General features: G+C 45.8%; 2 protein-coding genes across 2 annotated transcripts; both read right to left on the reverse strand.

Moving 5' to 3' along the window:
• Positions 1–3,902: 3,902 nt before the first annotated feature.
• LOC123148153 (putative disease resistance protein RGA4) lies at positions 3,903–6,937 on the reverse strand. Its single transcript, XM_044567516.1, has one exon. The coding sequence runs from the start codon at positions 6,935–6,937 to the stop codon at positions 3,941–3,943; it is 2,997 nt and encodes a 998-aa protein (XP_044423451.1). The 3' UTR covers positions 3,903–3,940.
• Positions 6,938–12,156: 5,219 nt separating this feature from the next.
• On the reverse strand, positions 12,157–15,243 carry LOC123148154 (putative receptor protein kinase ZmPK1). The gene has a single exon (XM_044567517.1). It carries the CDS (start codon positions 14,873–14,875, stop codon positions 12,440–12,442), a length of 2,436 nt encoding a protein of 811 aa, XP_044423452.1. The 5' UTR covers positions 14,876–15,243; the 3' UTR covers positions 12,157–12,439.
• Positions 15,244–17,904: the final 2,661 nt, after the last annotated feature.

The following is a 17,904-nucleotide window of genomic DNA, read 5'->3' on the forward strand; positions in this document are numbered from 1 at the left end:
CGAAGTTGAAAGTGGATCAATGACCACTCCAATGTGGACAAGGAAATAGCACAATTGGTACCAATTCTTGTTGGTTTCTCACACCTACACAAATAAGGCTTATGGTGGAGCTCGGTGAGGATAGTGGCACAAAAATTTAATGCAAAATGTTAGCAAGAGTCAATAATGTTGAAAGAGATTCACAAATTCGCAAGTGTAACAAGTAGACCAATAGCAATGAATAGCACACGGAAACACACACACGGATAGATAAATGGGGTCGTGCAACCAAGGAATGAGCACAAAATGTGGAATCCACGGAAAACGCTCGTGTTGCACAACTCAAGAGAGACGCTAGCACGATTGCTCTATAGGCGGATAAGACACTTGTGCACAACCTATAAGATGCAAAATGTATCGACTTTCTATCCCAAGTATGCTATATATGTATGATGTTCCGGTGGTATGATCCAAGATGATCGGATATGACAATCTTATATGCAACGTGATATGATGCTATGGCACTTGCTTACAAGCTTCTTTGCTTTTTCTCTTTTGCTTAAAAGCTTTATTCTCTTTTTTTTGTATGGCCACTTTGCGAAATGCACAAACCAAGATAGCAATTGTGTATATGTGGGAACAAACTTGAGGCACACGAGATGATATGATACCGGTATGGTATGGTATGTATGCAATGTATGGTGTAGATCACTAATGTGCACAAGTAACGTTGCCGACAATACTCAAATGGCTAGTCTCGATAGGCAAGTAACGCAAAATGGGCTAGGGGTTATCAATGCAATGGCAAGGAAATGTACAATGGAGGGATACCACGATACCAAGATGATATGGAGGTTACCGTCCGTGTCGATGATGAGTGGCGGTGATCTTGATGGAGATACCAAGATGATGGGGACTCGTCCCTAAGTAGCCGAAACACCTTAGGAAATGGAAAAACCGTGAACTCAAAATCTCAAATGTCAAATGGTGGTAGCGGGAATGCGGTGGTGGTTGCGGAAGCTCAATGGGATTGCGGAAATGCAATGATGGGTTTTGCAAGTAGGCAAAGCGGAAGTGGAGGGTAAGGTGGTGTACTATACACGGTGTCGGAGTTGAAAGCACGGTCTCTAAATAGCCAAAACACCTTAGTAGACACAACTCACAACACTAACAAAATTGGGTTAAGTTGGGGTGGTGGAAGTGTATGGTGGACAAGCCTATGCGGAAGTTATGGTGGTGGTGGTGGTTGATGAAGAAGCAATCGTCCCTAAGTAGCCTAAACACCTTAGGAGACTCAAATCACTCCTCAAGCAACCACTAATGCGATGGGGAACAAAATTGGTTAGGTTGCGGAAGTCGGTGGTGGTTATGCGGAGGTTGTGGTGGAAGCCCGAGGCAAAGATGCCAAAGTTCCAAAAATTTGATGGAGTCAAATGGTTATGGTAGTATTTTTTTTGGAAGGGGGATGTCAAGAGCTTTTCAACGAGCTAAAGAACGCGAAAATCGGACTCCGGATGAATTAGTTATGGACAAAACGGTGAAACGAGAAAGCTGAAATGTACAGGGGCGGACATGCGGGGCTCGGGCCGGATTTCCGGGGGCGTATGTCCAGAACCGTGTGGATTTTGCATTCTAGGAGCCGGATGTCCGGCCAGGGACCCGGATGTCCGGCCCGACGAATCCAGATCTCGTTTGGGGCGGAAATTTTCGAATTGGGGGTGGAAATTGATGATTCCAAGGGCAAAAAAATTGGGGGCTATTTTTGTGGGGATTTTCGAATTTAGGACGAAATCAAGCAAAAGAAGGCTAGAAAAAGAGGGATGGGGGCTCCAAATTCGTGATCAACCTTGCTCTGATACCAAGATGATGTAGGATAGAATCCTAATCGCCCGATCTTTCACGAAAGGAGCGGATCCCGCGAAGAACACGAGGAACACAAAGAGGGAAACGAGGGAAAACGAGGAAAAACACAAGGGGGAACACAAGAGGAACACTCAAACTAACAAGAACAAGTCACACATGTGCTAGATCCTCGGATACATAGAACGATACACGAATCCACGGACAACTAAGGACGATACAAGGGTAGCCGGTCTTCTCCGTGAGGAGGTCTTGAATCCAGAGGGATCTTCTTCGAAGAGGCCGCGGTCTCTCACGAGGAGTAGATCCGATGTGGATGAGCGAAGCTCTATCTCTAAGTATGAGCTAAACCAACGCTAACCCTAACTAGAAGGAGGTGGGGGAGTATATATAGTCTAAGCCACGAAGGGGTAAGTGGGAAAGAGGGATACATGGGCCCTTGGCCCGTTCACTATGCGCAGACAGGCGCCGGATGTCCGGGCTGGGGGCCGGATGTCCGGGGCTTCGTGACGGGCCGGATGTCCGGGCTGGGAGGCCGGATGTCCGGGCTGGCCTGGGTCTTCCAGACGCATTCGGTGATGGAGGGGCCGGATTTCCGGGCGAAGGAGCCGGAAGTCCGAGGCTTCGGGAGGAGCCGGATGTCCGGGGTGATGGCCGGATGTCCGGGCGGCGCTGGACCTTTGCGGTGCTCCCTGGATGGCCGATGCCGGATTTCCGGGGCTGGGGCCGGATGTTCGGCCGCTGTAGCAGCTGGCCCTTCTTCCTTCTCCTTCCTTCACTTCCGTGCACGTTTGGCCTTGGTCCTTGGGCTCTCCATGGTCTCCTCGGGTGTATCTGAGTATGCACAAGGTCCGCGCTTGAAGTTGCATCCATGTCTTACATGCGGAAAGAGAAGATTCAGAAAGGAGCGAGTTCACCTTGTGTCCAATGGCGTATGTTCGAGTGTACATGGAGATGATCGTAGGATGCTCCGCATCAATCCACCCCTATTCAGAAGTTTTGCAAGGCCAAAGTCGGTGATCTTTGGCTCCAGGTTCTCATCCAACAGTATGTTCTCAGGCTTCAGGTCGCAGTGGATAACCCATTCCAGGCACTCATGATGAAGATAAGCCAATCCTTTTGCCACCCCTAGAGCAATCTTAAATCTTTCATTCCATTTAAGTAATACCTGTGAGCCCTTCCTACTAAACAGAGTTTTATCCAAGGAACCATTCTCAATATACTCTAAAACCAATATCTTGTGTGGACCGTCAGAACAGAATCCCCAAACCCACACCAGATTCATATGGTAAATCTTTCCAATCACACTCAGTTCATGTTGGAACTCTTCTTCGTCTTGGTTTATGTCTGCCAACCTTTTCACCGCTACTGCCCTCTTGTCCTTCAAGACCCCCCTGTACACAAGACCTGATGCCCCCCTCCCAATCTGATACTTGAACTTCTGAGTTGCTACCGATCTCATCTAAATGGTAAGCTACTTTTGGATATGGATATGTACATTAGTGAAGCACATCAGACTTCAACATCACAATAGGATTTGCAGCATCAATATTCATTAGGACCGTAACACGAGCTTTGTAGTTTTGTGTGCATTGCTAGTTTTTTAGCAACCCCATCGATATATATATATGCTGTCGGTCAGTACCAGTAGTAGGAACACCAAAGAGTACAAGGTATTATAGTTGAAGAATAATCTCTGCATTTATCTTGATTGACTGCACTATATTATGGAAGGTACGCAAATTCAATTTCAACCTTAGAGGGTCATGAATTTGTACTTATGTAAGAAAATAGTACACATAGCCTGAGCAGAGCACTAGATGCACGATCTAACAGGGGAGAACACAGACCAAATAAGAAGATTAGATGTCTAACCAGTGCTCGTACCTTGCGTCTCCGCTGCCATCTACTCCATCCGTTCACAAATATAAGATGTTTTGCATATTTCAATATGGATTACATACGGACTGAAATGAGTGAACAAATACACTAAAATGTGTCTATATACATCCGATTCACAAAAAAGTTTGAACGTCTTATATTTGTTAACACAGGGAGTATTAATTAGGTGTAGTGCAGGCAGACATCCATGTCCTCGCCGTTAAGTTTCCTCTGCTGCTCTTGAAGCCCCGGCGCCAACGGGGTAGAGATGTTGTGCATCCAGCCACAGCTGCTGCAAACGCAATCCCTCAACAAACTTTAGGTTCAAGTTTGGAGAACCTGTCACACGGAGCTCTCTCAGTTTAGTAAGGTTTGAAACCCTCTCCAGGACTTGGCATCCAGCGATCACAAGCATCTCAGAGAGGAACGGGAAGTCCTCCAAAACCTTCAAGCAGCTTGCTCCTTTTAAATAGAGGGATTTCAAGCTGGTTGCCTCCTGTCCAAGCTGTTGCGGGAGAGCTCTCAGCTTGGGGCAGCCTTCAAGTATCAGCAATTTTAAGCATGGCAGCATCTGCATCTTTGGAGACAAGGCTCCCCCCTTTCGCATCTCAACATATCCATCCTCTTCCCCTTCTTCAACAAAGGACCATTCCTCCCAGCTGGGCATATCCTGAATTCTCAATGTTTCAAGCTTGGGGAAAGCAACAACTGCATCCGTGGATGTGGGATTAGCCCCCCTGCAGCTAACAAATTCGGGTCCAATCTTTGTAACTGCTGCTGCTCCATGAATTTTCAGATATCTCAAGCTGGGCAGCTGCCCGATTGATGGAAGATGTACACATGAATTGCAATCTCTGAGTGTCAAGTATACAAGTGACGACACATGGGTGGTACCAAGCCATGTGGGATACCGCCGGCCAAAGAATCCATCAATGACTAGATATTCTAGGTTGTGTGAAGGGCTTAGCTGCTCAAAGACCTTCTCAATATTTTCAACATCTTCTGTATCTGGTTCATATGTAACTCTGCAATATAGTCTCAAACGTTTGAGGTATTTCTTGTCTGCTAGCAATGAATGTCTAGTACGAGGAGTTGCTCTTTCCAAGTTAATCATAGCAAGCTGCCTTAGCTGTGAGAGATGTTCCAACTCTTCCAACTTCCATCCATCTTGTGTTTTTCCATTGTCACTTCCACCACTAATAGGAAATCCTCCTAAATCATTGAGGAACTCTAATCTGCCAATACCTTTTGGAACCTGATTTATTGGAGTACTAGTCAGACCAAGGCGCCTTAGATTGCACAATTCAGTGATCGCCAAAGGAAGACTGTGCAGAGCTTTGCACCTTTCCAGGTTCAGTGTCTGAAGGTTCATGAGGGAACCGATGGACTCCGAAAGATAAGATGTGTTTGTATCATTAATATCAAGCAGTCTTAGATGGATCAAACTTCCAATGCTATCTGGAATGCTTTGAATCGATGAATTAGTCAGATCTAAAACACGAATGCATGAAAGTCTCCTGAAAATTGTATTCTCAACACTTGATCTCTTGATGGAAAAAATCAACAGTGTCCTTGCTCTGATCATCACTTTGTCCATATTGGGCAGTGCTACATAATCCTTGTTAGTGACGACTGAAACATGTCTTAGCTTGGACAAAGTTGTAGGCCCCAGTGATTGTGGATCTCCACAAAAACTTTCTTCTCCAGATATATGTTGAGCAAGCTGCCTTAAAAGATCATGCATCTTGCACCAACTACGGTCTGCATAGAAATGGTCTGGTTGTAGGAGGTTCCTATGTATCAACTCATAGTAATATTCTTCGGCTGTATCTTCTTGAAGTTGTTCTTCATGCTCCTCCACATAACCTTCAGCTACCCAGAACCTGATAAGATCATCACGACTCATGCGGCAATCTTCTGGATATGAGGCTACATAGAGGAAACATTGCTTCAGATACCGTGGTAGATCATCATAACTCAAATACAGGGCACCTCTGAGCTCAGTAGGAAGATTACCCCTAGACCAAGCACTTCTTTTTGCAACCTTTCTCCATTCTCTCTCACTTTTCTCTTTAGTTGCTAGAATACTAGCAGTAACCTTGATTGCGAGGGGAAGTCTGCCACATTTATGGACAATTTCTACCCCTATATTCCGAAGGCTTTCCACATCTCTTTCTTCATCAATGTTCATACTCTTCCAAAGCAGCTCCCACCCTATATCTGCTGACATCAATTCAACTCGATGCACATCTTCTACGCCAATTGCATGTGCAACTGTATCATGCCGAGTGGTCACTAGAATTACTCCTGTTGCAGCAGCATGTAATGGAGTTCTCAGTAAATTGGTCCAGACCGCAGGCTGCCAAACATCGTCCAACACAATGAAGAAACTTTTATCTGTGATGGCGACTGCAAGCTTGCTGCTGAGCTCTCCCACAGTTTCATCTTGCTCATGGGGTACCCCAAAATTCCGCAGGACTTCCTTCAAAAGAGATATTTCAGAGTACTCCTGAGAAACACATATCCATGCTTGGTTGCTAAAGGTTCCTTTTAATTCTCGGTCATTATATACTTTTTGGGCTAGAGTTGTCTTCCCAATCCCTCCTGTTCCAACAATACCAACCTTGTATGGCTTCTTTCCCTTGTGTGCAATAACCAGTTCAACCAAACTTTTGCAAGCGTGTAAAGTTTCCTTTCCCACAAGATTAGGCTCCACAAGGTGGCTAGTTCTTATATGCTTCACAGTCAGAACTTGTGGTTTAGGCTGCATATTTGCAAGCTTGAGAAATCTTTCACCCAAGTTTGAAATCTTGTCAAGTTGAGTATTGAAGTCCCGGATTTGAACACCAATCTTGTGACGCTTCTGAATAGGAGAGATGCAATTGAGAAACGGAAGGCCACTGCATGTAGTTGCCTTTCTTGATGACGATGAAGGATCCCATTCCAGTAGAAGCTTTCCGCCTTCAGATCTCGCCAAGTCGACAATATCGTCGGCATAATACATAGCACCTCTCAGCTCACCAAGCCAGTTATTAACTGCTGACTCTTGTGTTCCCCTTTGTTCGGCATCATCGAGAAAGCATTGTATCTGGGTCATTGTTCGCTGCATTTGTTTGAGGTCTTCTTGTACTCCTAGAATCAGAACTGCCTCATCCGTAATGATAGCTTCCAACTTCTTGGCACATGATTTGACAAGATAATCTAGTATGCTTGCCATCTGACCAACCCGAAGAGACAATTCCACCGAAATACAGGACGCGGCTTATCCGGCAGCCTGGCAAAGCATGCATAACATGTGTTAGGACTAGGCAAGCTTCGATAACAAACAACATCAACACATACTGGAGTCAGAGATATTTGCTAGATTTCCAACAAACAACATACTGGAGTCAGAGATATTTACTAGATTTCGACCAAACAACATACTGGAGCTATAGGACTCCAGCAATTTATGCGGCCTATAGGTTTTGAACAGCATGTTTATAGTCAATATTAACTCAAGGAAATCATGCTTAGTTCCAATTCATGCCAATGACAAGCTAAAAGCAGGGAGTAGCACAGTACCTTGCCCGGGTAAATCGACAAGCCGCCGATCAAAGTACGACTGCAGAATGTAGCAAAGCTGGGCAGGGGCACAACTTTGTTGAAGCTCTTAGACAGAGTCATGTAAAGCAAGTAGGCAAGAGATAAGCAGGAGGTGGACTTTGTTTTCCGATCAGGCGAAAGGTCAGTCAGCCGGCGATGGGTGAATGGTGGAGTCGGGCTTTTCAACTCATGGATGGAACCAGTCTTCGCTGGTGGCCGGCCCGGACAGAGACGCGTAGGCGCATTTCTGCAGATGGCAGATGGCAGATGCGATGGGTAAAATGGTAGTATACTGTCGCCTCGCGTCCGTTTCATGAATTTTGGACGGAGTATGTCCAAGTCACCTCCTTAGTGCTAGCAATATTTGTCGCTGCAGTTCTTCGGATGATACCTTTTTCTCTATTTTTATACTTTAAAAAGGTAGTGGTCCTTTTTCTGCCAGCAGAACGTTTCGTCAACCGGTTCTCCTCCCTCCCACCACGTCTCTTCACCAATTTTTTTTCGTCCAACCCGTTTTCAGTCCCACCACATCATTTTTTGCACCTTCCCTGTAGGTTAATCAATCACCTTAGTTTACTTACCTTCCGCACCAATTTTACCTTAATTTACTTACCAAACTTCTCATCAAACTATAAAGTAAACCGGCGCATAATTTGATAAATATTTATTTACACAATCATACTAATATGGATAGATAAATCACGAGCTAACATACTAAAATGTTTATATCTTGTTGCAGCGCACTAGCATTATCCTAGTTCTTTAAGGAAGGTACAAGGGCATATATTAAGGGGAGTACCTAGAACTCATCTAGATGAGATATAATTTGGTCTCATTCACTTAGAAAACAAGAACATATAACATCCACGTCAGCACACACACATCTTATAGCATCTTATAGCATCACATCCAATGGCTATAAAAGATGAATGAGACCAAATTATATCTCATCTAGATGAGTTCTAGCAAAACTGTATATTAAGTATCACAAGTCCTTACAAATACGCCTTTACAAAAAATAAAATTACATTTAAAATCTTGTGGGTGTTGAACTCTTCTTTCTCCTGCATCCACAAGCGGCGCATCGTGAGCATAGCTCAATGTCGCCTCGGCGAGCAAAGTATTGAAACTCAGGAGCTTGCAGAAGCAGCGTCCGAGAAGTAGTCGATGCAGACCAGGAGACGTCGACAACCGTAATATGCAAAACAAACCGTCGCCCTAGGGGAAAACTCCAATAAGGATATGTCAAAATCCTAAGGACCATGAAAGCCGGCCAAACCCGGGCAGATGCACCGTAAACATAAACTGGTCGGATCCCGGAAGACTCACTGGAGACGCGGCTCCACACGCTCTCCACTGGCGCAAATAAACCGTCCGGATTCCGGAAGACTCGCTGGAGACACGGCTCTACACACCCTCTGCCGGCACAAATCACATCAACAGACACTACTGGAAACTGCTTATAGGTGGGCTCTCCGTAATGGCGGGCAGGTGATGGCACACTCCATTGTTAATCTGGCCAGATACATGTGGCGGGCGACAAAGTGCACTCACGACAATTACGGTAATTTATGGACAAATACCACTTTGCTGAAGAGGTGGACCCGCTCCCGGCCCCGAAACCCTCGCCGCCACCACCTTCCCCTGCCCGTCTCCGGCGGGATCCGGCCGCCCTCGCCGGCGCGCGGCCCGGATCCGCCCCCTTCCCCCGCCCTTCCTTCCCCGCCCTCCTTCCGCCCTCGCGCCGCCTCCCCAGGAGGCGGCTGGGGTGGCCCCCGCGCTTAGGCTCTCAGCTCCGTCCCCTCTTCCTCTCCCCTGCCGTCGCCGGCGGGCGCCCTTGGCTCCGGCCCGGGGGGTGCCGGCGGCGGCAGGATCTCCTCTCCCCGCGCGCGCGTCCTCCTGGCCCGGGCAGGGGGGCGGCGGCGGTGTCGCTCGGCTTGGCGGCGGTCCGGTGACCCGGCAGGGTGGCCGGCGACAGACGTGGTGGCGCCGCTGCTCCTTGGCGGCGGGGCGGCGTGGTGGTGCTGGGTGGCCGACGTTGCGCCCCCGGCCCAGATCTGGGCCCGACGGGCCCCATCTAGGTCCTAGCGGGCCGGCCCCCCGGCGTGGCCTCGTTGTCTGCGGCGCGGTGAGGAGGAGCGGCTCGGATATGGGGCGTCGGCACCGATGGCGTGCCGGCAGCAACGCGAAGGCGGGAGCTTTACGGGCCCACGAGGGCTCGGCCGGGTCTGTGGGCCCATGGGCTGGGTGTGCTCCTGCTATTGCGTTCGGACAGCTACCGTCGCTGACGGTGGAGGTGGGGCCCTCCCACGTGCCGACGGTGCTGATGCCGTAGTCCCGACTCTGATCCTTCGCCGCGCTGTCCTCACTTCGCGGTGCCGTGGTGAGACGGCGTGGGGGCCTCATGACCGCGTTGGCGCATGGTGGTGGTTGGTTTGGTGGCTGGATCCGGACCGCCCGAGGTGCGGGTTGGGATCGGGTGAAACCCTTGTCGGCGTGGCCGACACCGGCGCGGCGGCGCCTGTGGGTGCCACCTGACCTTCCGGGAGGGCGTCGGGGGCTACCCTTCCTCTCGCCTCATCGTGTACCGGGGGAAACCCTTGGCAGCAGCGTCGTCATTGTCGCGATCCTTCTTGGAGGTGTTGATAGGTGTCGGCGCTTCGGAGTCTTGGAGCCTAGTGGAAGATCCCGGTGGGCGCAGCGATCGCGAGGCTTCTTCGTTTTTGTTGATCCGCCGTTGTCGGCATTTGTTTCTTTTGCTCTCTCTTTGTCGTTTCTTTTGGGCGTGACTGTGCTGCTTCTGCCCCAGCACCTATCACTGTATGGTTCGGCTGGTTGCTTTGTATACAAAGCGGGGGGAAACCCTTTTTTGGTAAAGTGCACTCACCACTAGTAGTCTGGTTCAGATTAGCCGTGGGACAGTCCTTCTCCTAGCTCGCCCCACCACTGCTATAATAGTTAGGTATTTTGTTTTTAGTGTTTTTTTTACTGTTCTATGTTTTTATGGTATTGTATGGAAAATGGTTTGAACTTTGTAGGTTTCATTATTTGCTATATTTTAGAAAAATACATAAACTTAACTAGTAGTCTGGTTCAGATTAGCCGTGGGACAGTCCTTCTCCTAGCTCGCCCCACCACTGCTATAATAGTTAGGTATTTTGTTTTTAGTGTTTTTTTTACTGTTCTATGTTTTTATGGTATTGTATGGAAAATGGTTTGAACTTTGTAGGTTGCACTCACCACTAGTAGTCTGGTTCAGATTAGCCGTGGGACAGTCCTTCTCCTAGCTCGCCCCACCACTGCTATAATAGTTAGGTATTTTGTTTTTAGTGTTTTTTTACTGTTCTATGTTTTTATGGTATTGTATGGAAAATGGTTTGAACTTTGTAGGTTGCACTCACCACTAGTAGTCTGGTTCAGATTAGCCGTGGGACAGTCCTTCTCCTAGCTCGCCCCACCACTGCTATAATAGTTAGGTATTTTGTTTTTAGTGTTTTTTTTACTGTTCTATGTTTTTATGGTATTGTATGGAAAATGGTTTGAACTTTGTAGGTTTCATTATTTGCTATATTTTAGAAAAATACATAAACTTAACTTTATGTAAATAGTTTTTTGAATTTACATAAAATTTAAATTTTGTTTGAAAACTATGAAAAATTCTACCACAGCTTTCGAAAAAAAATTCAGTTGGTTCAGTGCTCTCGGATCAGGATGATCTCATAGAGTTTCAATTCATTAAAATTAAAAAAAAAGTTCAATTGATTGGCAGAATGCAGCAGCCGCATCTGGAGCAGCTTTGGAAGATCAAGGCAGAGGTAAAAGTAAAGTTCTATGTTTGGTTGCTTCTTCAGAGCAGAAACTGGACGGCGGACAGGTTAGGGGCGCGCAACTGACTGCACAACAATGCGTGCTTTTTGTGTGACCGGGAGCCTGAAACGGCCTCTGCACCTTCTGCTGCATTTTCATCAGAGGATGGCTGACGTTGCTCTGGGATCTCAAACAGTCAAATGTGGCGGCGCAAGTTAAACAGAGGGGTTTGCAAGGAGACCAGGAGGGCTGAAGTTTCGTATGCTGCTTACACAACTTGACACTTGTGGGAGCAAAGAGATTGTAGAGTTTTTGAAGGCAAGCAAGCTCAACCTGCGTCTCGTTTCCCCCCTTCTATAATGCAAAAGCAGAGCTCCTGCTGGTTTGGGTCAAAATGTAGGTAGCTAAAATTGCAAATTTAAAGAGACGCAGCGCAGTCCTCATGCTTCCGAAACATGATATGATCATTTGTCTAACTTGTAGATAAAATCTCACTTGATAACTACATAAGCAAGAAATAATTTAATTGTTGGTCCCTGTGTTATTTCTTTGCCCGTTTCTCAAAATCGCTAAAAGTACAAGCTAATTGCTAGAGCATGAATTGGAACCAACTTGGGAGATAAATAGGCAAGTTTATAATTGCTATTTTGGCACAGTTCTTTGATTCAACAGACACAACTGAGGGCTCAGCAAGGTTCTTTACTTTCCCCAAATGTTTATGTAGACGCATATTACTCTATCAACAATGGAAAAGTCAAGGTGAAAGAATGACGAATCTGATTTGTGCTTAAGAAATCCTTAGGATAAATTGAGCTAAATATTATTCTGACTCTGAACTTCCTTTTCGGGAGAAAGGACTGAACTATGTATTGTTAGTTAGACAGGTGACATAATTTGTCTTGAACAATTGACCTTGCCTCCTGGATATAACCAAAACAGGTGTCAACGGAATTTGCTTGCAAACAGGTAGTCCTAAGATTCACTAGATCTGAATATTTGTACAGTTGTTTCAACCAAAATCGCAACACCCATGAACATGTATTCTCAAAAAGGAAATACCACAAACGTGAAAATATTGTGCATTCATGGTAAACCACATGGTCACACGAAATCTTAATCTGTTACAACACAAACTAGCATAACGATCCCACAAATATTAGTATTATGAGACTACATAATCTTGTATAGTGTGGTCAAAACTGAAAATTGGCATACAAGTGGCTCATGCAGTTCCCTGATTTACATGGACACATTTCATAGATATCTTGTTTTGGATCCAGTGATAATAATCGATGGTGTATGCTATATCAAACACCAAGCTCTTTGTTCAGTTGGTAGAATACTGCTGCATTATGCCACTGGCTTCATCAACTGAAAGGAGCATCTGCACAGCATTTTCCATTGTGGGTCTTTTTCTACTGTCTTCCTCTACGCATGAAACAGCCAGCTTGATCATTGTTCTTGCTTGCAGGTCATTGAACTGGCGGTTTAACCTGGAGTCAATGAAGTCATCGATCCATAACTGTTTGCTACCCTCCAGCATCAGATTTTCTGCAAGCATCCTAACGACCCTTCGAAGGACCATTTCCACTTCTTCATCAGCATTTGGCGCCCAGTCTGAAACACGAGCCCCCTTCAGTAGTTCTAGGAGAACCACTCCAAAGCTGTAGACATCAACCTTTGCTGTTATTGGGAGGCTAGAAACCCACTCAGGAGCTATATAACCTCTAGTTCCATGGATCCGCGATACACTTTTGTTGGATCCACCCCTATTCAGAAGTTTTGCGAGGCCAAAGTCGGTGATCTTTGGCTCCAAGTTCCCATCCAACAGTATGTTCTCAGGCTTGAGGTCGCAGTGGATAACCCATTCCAGGCACTCATGATGAAGATAAGCCAATCCTTTTGCCACCCCTAGAGCAATCTTAAATCTTTCATTCCATCCAAGTAATATCTGTGAGGCCTTTCCACTAAACAGCGTTTTGTCCAAAGAACCATTTTCAACGTACTCTAAAACCAATATCCTGTGTGGACCATCAGAACAGAATCCCCAAACCCTCACCAGATTCATATGGTAGATCTTTCCAATCACACTCAGTTCATGTTGGAACTCTTCTTCGCCTTGGTTTATGTCTGCCAACCTTTTCACTGCTACTGCCCTCTTGTCTTTCAAGATCCCCTTGTACACAAGACCAGATGCGCCCCTCCCAATCTGACACTTGAACTTCCGAGTTGCTCTCTGCAACTCCTTGTAAGTATATCTCCGGAAGTGGTTGGTTATCATCTCATAGCCAACCTCAGCTGGCCATACTCCTGTTAACTGCTTGCCCTCCAATCTCACCATAAACCAGCATCCTAATGCCACAAATATTACCTCCACACAGAATATTGCTGATAAGAACCCATAGAAGTACAAATACTTTGATCCACTCTGATTGCTCTTGGGTATATCCGGAAAATCTGCAGTGAAATATTTGTTCTTTGCACTACAGTTCGGAGCATATGTGGGACCAAAAGGCTGCGATTGAGGAATTGAGGACCCTGAGACCTGTACTGTCTTTGGAAGCTTGAGATAGATAGAACCAGGTAAGCCTGGGCTGGTTACCCCGCCAACAAGGGATGACTTTGGGTAGCAGGATCCACCTCCTTGCCAGTATGAGAAACCTTTGCAACTGCAGTCATCCATGCATATCTGCTTGCAAGTATCAAAGGAAACTAAGCTGCGCTTACTTTGATCATAAGCTATGAAGTCAGTGGAGGGTAGCTTCACAAATTTCATCTCCTGCCCATCACAACTGAGGTTGAACCTCGGCCGGCAGCCTTTGCTCCGGTCACTTGGGTCGATGACCTCGTGTCCAGGGGCGCATGCGCAAGCAGGCCTAGGTGTATACACACATATTCCATTCATACCACACTGACCGTGTACGAAGCAGGTCTGAAATGCTATCCATGTGACCGACCATTTCCGGTTTTCTAGACTGTATAATCTGAGGTTGCCATCATAATCCAATGTTAGCCTCCTCATAACCCCAGGACCCCAGTCAGCAGACTTGAAAGTCAAATCATCACTCCCAAGGAAATACCCCCAGCTATCAAGGACCCCAACGGTGGTGGTACTAAATGGGTTTCTTTGCCTTGCCCAGGCAGCAAGATCAGGCTTTGGCCAGTAGATAAAAGAGATGTCCTGCTCATCATCAAACAGCGAGAGCAAATGCGCGTCGTCGAAATGGAAACTGTAGCGCCCAGGAGCAAGTAACCTATGAGCGGACACCAACTTCGTAGCCGCAGTGATGCTCTGATTGGGCAGCAGCGTATCAGTAGGAGAATCAAAGCTTTGCCACAGAATGACATCACCTTGGCCGCTGACGACGAGGTTGCCCGTGTCCAGCAGCCGGGCTTGCTCGGCCTTTGATGAGGAGCTGACGTTGTTTGCCCACGCGGGCTCGCCGTCGTAGTCTTCCACAACCATGCTGCCGTCAGCGTGCAACACGGCCCGGGATCCCCGGGAGTAGACGGGGCGGAGATGGTTTGCGCTCCAGACGACGGTCTTCTCGGCCGTGCCGGCGAACCAGACGGAGAAGACGGAGGCGTTTGGGGAGATGTTGTGGAAGCCGCAGGTGAAGGCGCCGTTTGGCGAATGGAGCATGCCGGAGCCGTCCTCGGTGGAGAGCGAGGAGCCTGGCGAGAGGAACTCGCGGGCCGAGGCGCGCGAGAGCAGATGGATCATCGAAGTCAGTAGAAGCAGGGAGGTGGAGCGTGCGCCCATGTTGGTTGCAGGCTGGAGGTACTCAGGTTGATCTTTCCTTGGAATGATCACAGGTGAATGCTGTTATAGGAATCCACCGGCAGTGCGCCCTCCAGAGGAAGCGGTTTACTGCTGTAGTTTAATGATGAAGACGGAAGTGTTAGGTTCTGGTCAGTTCCATGAATAGTTTTAGTTGTGAAGTCTTCATCCTCAAGCTGTGATGTATTTCTTTCATTAGTATACAAAGGCTGCCGGGTCCAAATTTCCTTCTCGGGACAAAAATGGCCGGCTTTGCAGCATGGACATGGCCTTCTCTCGTCATTTCCTTTGGTGGTAACTTGTTGTATTCAGTCAGCAACAGTTGAACTATCCTGTGTGGTCTCTGTCTTTCAGGTTTCAGGCTTTCAGCTGGCTGGTGTATAGTCCTGAAATTACAAGAAAATGACATGGGACCAGTAAAAAAAATTACAAGAAAATGTAAGCGTTGAATGTTGATTCATACATACAAGAAAACAAGGGTTTATGGCCGCATGCGCTGCAACACGACATGGTTCAGTCAGTGTGCGCACGTAATGGTCTACCCATTGTTTCTTTTTCTTCAGAAATCAAAACCAGACCATTGTTAGCATCGTCGCGCTGGAGAGCGGAGTGGTCAGCAACATACTCCCTCCGTCCGAAAAAACTTATCTCTTAAATGGATGTATCTAGCATAAAAAACTTGTCTCTCAAATGGATGTATCTAGTATAGCACTTTAAGAGACAAGTTTTTTTGGACGGAGAGAGTACATGACAAGCATTTCAGTCGAGATGCTGTTCCTCTGGTGCGTACATGACAAAGGACGGGTCTCGCCGTGTCAATTTTCAACGTGGGACTTTCTGCTTTGCCTGTCACTTTACTTGACTGCCTAACAAGTGACGCCGCCGTCTCAGAAAAATAAAACAAGTGGCACCCAAGGTATGAGATTTTAACACGACGATAGCAGTTCCCTGCACACATAAAAAAAGTGTCAACGTTTGTAACTTGTAAGATCTTTTTTTTTTTCAGAATAGATATTCCATCAGTCTTCCAGAAACAATCAGCAATACTGAACAACACCATGGCTGGAAAAAGAACCGAATGCTCGAAACTTTGTGACAAAAATAAATCTGAATAGGGGATTCGGATATGGGCGCGACTATGTCTCGCTTGACATATCTTCCAGAACAAAACATAAATCTGAATAGGGGATCCTGTCTTTGGTGTGGTAATATTGGAGCAACATATCTTCCAGCCAACCCGGTTTTCCATGCCAGAACAAAACATATAAAAATTGACTTCAATTTTTTGAGAGAAATAGTTTCTCATAAGCTATTGGACATATGGCTTCATAAATCCATTGTAAGTTTGTCAAATCTAAGGCTGTGAGAGTCGGGCTTAATAAGAATGACAAACTACTCATATTAATAAGGAATTCCTTCTTTTTCAGCTGCCCAATCGCAAGGAACTTCAAAGTTAAGCGTGCTTGGCTTGGAGTGATTTAAGGATAGGTGATCATCCAGAAGTTGATCTTGGGTGCGCACGAGTGAGGACAAAGTGCGCAGGAGAGACTAGTGTTGGTCTATGGGGTCAGTTTAGATCTCGCTGGGCATAATAGCTAGGAACCAATGGATGTGGTTGGGGCGTTGCAATTGGTATCAAAGTTGACCCTCACGGCTACACAGTCTTGTGCGGGTCAGGTGCGCGGCATGTGGCCCGTCGTGGCACACGACATGACACATGTGCCATATTGGACGCACAAAGTGTGCCAACAGAGAACGTTTCCGTGGGCTGACGAGGACGTTAGTTCCTCTGAGTGAGGGTGTATGTGAGAGCCAGGCTTATATGCATACAAATACAAGAGTAAAATTTGCAATTAGTAGGAGTGAACAAGGAGAAACATCGATAAATTTACATGCGTATCCTATCATATGAAATAAGATGAGAAAAGTTATACGCCTTGTAATTTGAAATGGAGATGGTATTCGGTGCTCACTCCATGCCAAAATATAGTGCATATTAGATTTTTCTTAAGTCCAACATTCTAAATTTTGTAAAAGAATAGGAATATTTACAGTACCAAATGTATACAATATGAAAGTATATTTCATAATGAATGTAATAGTATATATTTGGTATTGTAGACGCGTTGATAAAATTTCCTATAAACATAGTCAAAGTTTACGAGGTTAGACTTTAGAGAAAAATTAATAAGCACTATATTTCAACATAGATAGGGAGTAGTTGTCAAACCATAATAGTATTTTTATCCCATATAACTAGCTTATTGAACTTCATATCTTAATTACATTTCTTTGCAGCTGATAGCATATATGGTGTTATCTTTTAGTATTATTTTTCAATTGCTATGGGTAAAGTAAAACAAATGAATTAAGACTATACATGAGAAAATAAGAATACATCAAATCGAAGACTGTTGGCAAACAATGGTTGAGAAAAGCTTCATACCAGTGTTTAGAACAAGTAGATCCACCTTGTGCATAATTGGCCAGGCCAATGTCTTGAGCTGTAATTAAGTAAATCATGAAAAATAGGCATATGACATGACGCTAATTTTTTAAAATAATACATTTTTATTAATTTACAAAAATAATACGCCAATTAATACTTTTTTAAAATAAACATAGTCGGCCAGGTGGCAGCTGAAGCTCCTGTCGGCTACAGGGAAGCTGATTGGGTTTCTGACTAATTGGCTTCCCCTAAGCCGATTAGCCAATTAGTCCCGGGCGAGTCAGCTGCTATGTATTATTTAAAAAAATCAGCATATATTTCTGTAAATTAATAAAAAAGTGTATTATTTTAAAAAATAGCTGGCATGATGGGACCAAAAGTAGCATACCGATGAAGTCAGCCATGTTGAACCCATTGCTGAACCTTCCGGTGGGCTCAGACCTGGGGAAATCTATGCCGTAGTAAGAGTGGTTGTCTCTCCAAGGGTCTCCCACCTCGTTGGGCTCTATGTAGTTGTTGTTGCCGATGTCCAAAGACCCGTCTCCGAACACAAACAACGCCG

Source organism: Triticum aestivum, chromosome 7A (genome assembly GCF_018294505.1).
Source record: "Triticum aestivum cultivar Chinese Spring chromosome 7A, IWGSC CS RefSeq v2.1, whole genome shotgun sequence".
Lineage (NCBI taxonomy): Eukaryota > Viridiplantae > Streptophyta > Magnoliopsida > Poales > Poaceae > Triticum > Triticum aestivum.